Consider the following 6,086-nt stretch of genomic DNA (forward strand, 5'->3'; position numbering starts at 1 on the left):
TTCTATTCCATTAAGCGCTTAGATACAAATTCTGAGACACAGATTTTTGTTACAGCGTTATTGGTCTACTGGAATACTTTTTAATTGGATTGTATTTTGGTTTTTGTGGGTTTTTCTTTTACATTTGTCAACTTTGTTATTGAGCAACAGAAAAAAAGAATCAATGGCACTGAACAGAGAAAGGTGAAGAGTTTATGTTTTTTGCAGGAAGGAAAGTCTGTTCTTGATTTTTCCAGCTGAGCCACCGCAATATTTGTTGGCATAAACCTCAATGAGCTACAATTACAGTAAATGCTGAACTTCAAAAGATTCAGTGTATGGTAGTCATCTAAAGACAGAATGTATTCTAGCTTATTCACAAATCCATATGCCACAGAAGTACTGAAAATGAAAAAGAATGAACTTGTGGAAGGTATAAAAAACCCCGATCACCTTCTGGACTGCCTGATAGAAAAAGGTATCCTTACCTCTGAGAAAAGAATGATTTTATCCTACTATAGAACACGGATGGCAAAGAACTCCCGCATTTTGGATATCTTGGCTTCTCAAGGTGAGCGAGCTTGCAGACTGTTTTTTTATCCCTGCTTGAAAGAGGTAGAGCCCCATTTATATAGCAATATAAGGAATTATGTGAGCGATGTGAATGAGAAAATTGGAGATGCTAGGAGACAACTGATAGGCTATCTCCTTGAAAAAGATAAAGGATCGATTCAAAAGGCTAAGGCTTCACATCAAGGGAAAAAAGATAGCCCTAGATCTATTAAACCAAAAAAGATGGTTTATAATAAACCTAAATCAAAATCCACTTTGGCAGCAAGACAGTCTCTAGACAATGTTCCTACGGTCTTTGATTTGGTGAGGAAAGGAATTCTTTCCGATCTGGAAAAAACCTTAAACCCGAGTAATGTGAATGCAACAAACTCTGCAAATGAGACTCTCTTACACATTGCCGCAGCTCATGGGCACCCTGAAATAATTGACTATTTAATCAGCAAAGGTGCCAAACTAGAGGTCAAGGATAACAAAGGAAGAACCCCACTGCACAGAGCTGCTGAGAAAGGTCACGATAAAGCAGTGAACAGGCTTCTCCAAGCTGGGGCCAACATGTACAGTTTGGATCAAGAAGGCAAAACCCCCCTTCACTTGGCCAACCGGAACCAGCACACGCATGTCCTAAAGAACATCTTAAAAGAAGAGGCGAGACGGCACAGGAATCAGCACAACTTCCTGCACATGGCTGCTCTCAAGGATGATAGTGACTTGGTTCAAGTCCTTTTGAAAAATGGTGCTTTGGTCAATGCCAGGGATGAGAGAGGCCAGACGGCCTTGAGCTATGCTGTATCTCAGGGACATGAGAAGACTGTCAAGGTATTGTTGGAAGGTGGAGCCAAAGTGGATTCCAGCATAATTGAGGCGGCCTTTAATAGCAACAACCCATCGCTCTTCAAATTATTACTGGAATATGCCAGAGGATTATCATCTGAATCCATGGTATCAGCCCTGTTTAAAGCCATAGGAAAAGATCTGCATGGCATTGTGGCAGCCCTAATTGAAAGAGGGACTGACATTAATGCTCATAATGAAGAGCAGTACACACCATTGCTTGTGGCATGTAAAACGGGCAAGATTAAGTCAGCCAAAGTTCTTATTGAGAAGGGGGCCAACTTGAAGGACAAGGCCCCTAACTTAAGTAGCCCCTTACACCTAGCGGTTGAAGCTGGGGCCTTTTCCATTGCACAGATGCTTCTGCAGAAGGGAATAGATCCTAACATCACAGCTCAAGGAAATCAAACGCCCCTCCACGTTGCTGCAATATACAACAGAGGAGCGTTAGTTGACCTACTAATTGAAGGAGGAGCTAAAATTGATGCGGTCACCACAGACCTGTTCACGTCATTACACGTGGCAAGTGATAAAGGTCACATTGATGTGGCTCTGAAGCTGTTGCAACATAAAGCTAATGTCAACCTCAAGAATAAGCGATCAAAGACACCTCTTCATCTTGCAGCTGAAATGGGGAATCCTGCGATGGTGGAGCTGCTTCTGAATTTCAAGGCCAATCCAAATGCAACGGATAAAGAGAAAAAGAGTCCACTTCATTTTGCAACTTTGGGAGGCCATTTTTATGCAGTGAAAGCCCTGTTAGCTAAAAAGTCTAGGGTTGCAAGCAAAGACATGGATGGATGCACACCAATGCATTATGCAGGTATCAGTGGGAACATGGAGATATTAAAAGAACTTTTGATGGCAGGTGATACTAAAAATATCAATGACAAAAATATTTGGAGAAAGACACTATTGCATCTTGCAGCAGAACATGGACACAGTAATCTGATAGATTTTTTGTTGAGCAACGGCTCAGCTATTAATGCCTTGGACAACAATAAAGATACCCCATTGCACTGTGCTTGCAAAGCTGGTCATTTTGATTCTGTAAGAGCACTGCTCAACTGGTCTGCAGGAGATAAAGCAAATCTGCAGGCTACTAATAGCTTAAAGAAGACCCCACTGCAAGTAGCAGAATCCAGTGTCACTGAGCACCAAGCTCAAATTGTTAATCTTTTGAAAAAGAAAATGTTACTGATAAGGTAGATTTGCAAAGAGGGTATTATAGACATACCTTCTACATTTAACTTAGGAGATCCAGTGAAAGATCTAATTAATGCATATAGGTTGCCCCAACCTGATGTCCTCCAGATGTTTAGGCTCATAGATTATACTTACCAGAGTACTACATCTTTTCAGTCAATCAGTAGTTGGTTTTTCCCTGCAGGAATGAAGCATTCCTGTTTTATCTTTAACTGGCTCTTTTAAGAAAAAAACAATTAAATATACCCAGGTGGCAGTGGAAGGAAGATTGTAAATTTGATCTGGGGAGCAACCTTATAAAACCCTTCTGACCTATTTATTTGCACAATCTGACTCACAACTCCAGACACAGTTAAAATGATGTTAAAGATACACATCTTTCTAGAATAGCAACTGTGTTCTAAGCAGATTACATTAAAAAATACTGAAATTGTTCTCTATAATACTTACGTGTAGCATACTATAGACTAAGTTGCCTTCTGTAGGGCAGTTAGAGGCAACTTGTTTTGTGACAGTAGTAACAAACCTGCAAAAATGCTATGCTGTAGAAATTTAAGACATTTTCTTCCTTCTAGCTTGTGTTCTTCTTCAGCAAGGCTTGGTTTTACTCCCTTCTTGCTTATGGTTTTGATCTAGCTCTAACATTATTGCCATCGTTAATTTCATTTCTCTTGATTTATATGCACTGACCCATTTTATTTCTCTTAATATGTCGTTGTTGTTTTTGAATGGACAAATAATTGCTTCAGGGATCCAATTTTCAGAGAGGTGAAAGTGAGGTTATTGGCTTTAGTATAAATAAATAAGACTGCTTACACTACTAGAGCTTGTAACTACCCTATATTCAGCAATGAAATATAGATATTACCTGGCTGTATTCCTATCAAATGTGTTGATGTTAGCACCAAGTATAGCATAAGATAAAGTTTTATTACTAAACATATTAACACATAAATGGATATGATCCAAAGTAAACCTGGAAGCTAGGTATCACATTACTATATTAGATCAATACTCTTTTGTTTAGAATCCAGAAAGCGTAACGGAATGCGTTTGATAATTTAAACACAAAGCATTGCCATGCATTTTATATAATGGAAACATTATTATATTCAGTGTTTTGAAACTGGTTCTTAATAAAGCCAAATTCTACTGATGGTGCCTCCTACTCCCTCTGTATTGTAATTTATTACACATATCACTCCAGACGGCCCCCGACCTCCGCACCTTCCACGCCGACCTAAAGACATGGCTCTTTCAGCAAATTCCCTGATCTGCCGTGGATTTTAATTTGGGGATTTGGGGATTTTAATTGGTTTTAATATTATTTAATTTTTATCTATTGTCAGGTTGTTTTATTGTTGTGAGCCGCCCCGAGTTCTACGGGAGAAGGGCAGCATATAAATCTGACAAATAAAAAATATCAGTGGTGAAATGTAAAATTTGTTACTACCGGTTCTGTGGGCATGGCTTGGTGGGGGGGTAATATGACTGAGTGGGTGTGGCCAACTTTTTTTTTTTACTTTTAAAAACATTTTTTCTACAACCTCTTCGACTGAAGAGGTTGTAAAAAAAATGCTTTTAAAGCCTCTGAGATCCCAGCTGACTTGCCTGATCGGCAGAGGCTTTTTTTCCTTTTAAAAACATTTTTTCTATAACCTCTTCGGCCGAAGAGTTGTAGAACAAATGCTTTTAAAAATTAAAAAAAAGCCTCTGATGATTGTGTGTCTCAGCTGGGCAATTGGGGGGGGGATTTTTGCTACCGGTTCTCCGAACCACCCGCCTCCATCGCTACCGGATCGGGCGATCCGGTCCGAACTGGGAGCATTTCACCCCTGACACATATGTGTAATACACACTCTTATCGTTGACAAACTCGGGAAGTTTTACATCAGATTTTCAGGCAATTGAGGAAATATTACTTAATTTCTCTTTTCTTTAGGACAAGAATGCCTCTTATTTTACACCCTAATTTGGAATGATTTATATGGAAATAAAACCCTGTACAGGTACCGTATTTTTTGGAGTATAAAACGCACCAGACACACCTATCTTTTTTGGTGAGGAAAAGAAGAAAAAGAAATCTCCCTCTGCCTCTAAGCAATTTTGCCTTATTGCAGCAAACAGCAAACAGCCTGCTTTACTTTCAGTTTTGTTTTCAGCATAGTTTGATTAGCCCAAGGGGAAAAAAAAAGTCTGCTCTAGCAATTTACCTCTTTGCAGCAAGCAGCAGAGCCCTGCGCAAAACAGCTGAGAGCAAATCAGCTGAGAGTCGGGAGGCCAATCCAATCAACTTGTGCTAATTAGCCTGTGCTGAAGCTGAAAGGAGCTGCTTTTTCTTGCTGTTTGCTTGCGAGGAGGCAACTGCTGCGAGGCAGAGGCCAAAGGGTGGGGGCCAGTAGGTTGGCGGGGCTACATTCGGTGTATAAGACGCACCTAAATTTTCACCCCTTTTTGGAGGGGGAAAGTTGCATCTTATACTCCGAAAAATACAGTAGTCCTCGACTTACAACAATGACCATTTTCAGCAGTGACAAGAATGACTTATGATTTTTTTTCACACTTGCAACCATTGCAGCATCCCCAATGTCATGTGAAATAAATTCAGACGCTTGGCAATCGATTCATATTTATGACCGCTGCAGTATCCCGGGGTCACATGATCATCTTTTGCTACCTTCTGACAAGCAAAGTCAATGTGGAAGTCAGAATCACCTAACAACCATGTTAACTTAACAGCTGTAGTGATTCACTGAACAACTGTGGCAAGAAAGGTTGTAAAATGGAGCAAAATTCATTTAACAACTGTCTCACTTAAATTTTGGGCTCAATTGTGGCCGCAGGTCAAGGAATACCTGTATATTCTTCTAAGTAATTTTCAGAAGACTGCTGGTAGAAATCTTCAACTGTGGGATCCTTGGTTTTCTCTGAGCTTGATTGTTTTCTTGTAGACATTTCATTACCAAACCAGATAACATCATCAGTGTTAGTAGGAAGTGAGGCTTGCTCTCATTTTATATTCTAGTGGCTTGCCCTGTCAGCGTAGGTGGGAGTGGTCTTGGTGGTTCCTTGACTGGACTGTTGCTTACTGTTAGCTTGTTTGATAGTTCTTTCACCGGGGCATTGTTTGCTTCTTGGTTGTTGGTTAATCTTGATTTTAATCACTGCTCCTCTGAGTATTGATTACTGGTGAGGAGGTGTTTTGGTCTTTTTGTTTCCTTTTTGGCTTTTTGATTGTGTCTTTTGAATAGTATGTAGATGTTGTTTACTGCATATCTACGTGCTGTTGATGGCCGATTTGTTCAAGTGGCAGACTTCCAGGAATTCTCTAGTGTTTTTGGACGTGGCCACTTCAACGCAGGTGCTGTAGCTCTGTACTGTGATAGTCTCTGAGCTTTTAATGAAACATATTACCAGCCTAAACTCTTATTCATTTAAAGCACAAATTCTTAGTTCAGGATACAGTACTTCAGAACTTTGGTTATAGCTACATGTGA

At 40.0% G+C, this 6,086-nt stretch overlaps 1 protein-coding gene across 1 annotated transcript; it reads left to right on the forward strand.

Moving 5' to 3' along the window:
* The first annotated feature begins 339 nt into the window (after positions 1-339).
* On the forward strand, positions 340-2,592 carry LOC139314004 (CARD- and ANK-domain containing inflammasome adapter protein-like). Its single transcript, XM_070939506.1, has one exon. It carries the CDS (start codon positions 340-342, stop codon positions 2,590-2,592), a length of 2,253 nt encoding a protein of 750 aa, XP_070795607.1.
* Positions 2,593-6,086: the final 3,494 nt, after the last annotated feature.

Source organism: Pituophis catenifer, unplaced genomic scaffold (assembly GCF_029215685.1).
Source record: "Pituophis catenifer annectens isolate HBS135680 unplaced genomic scaffold, rPitCat1.0.hap2 SCAF_3, whole genome shotgun sequence".
Classification (NCBI taxonomy): Eukaryota; Metazoa; Chordata; class Lepidosauria; order Squamata; family Colubridae; genus Pituophis; species Pituophis catenifer.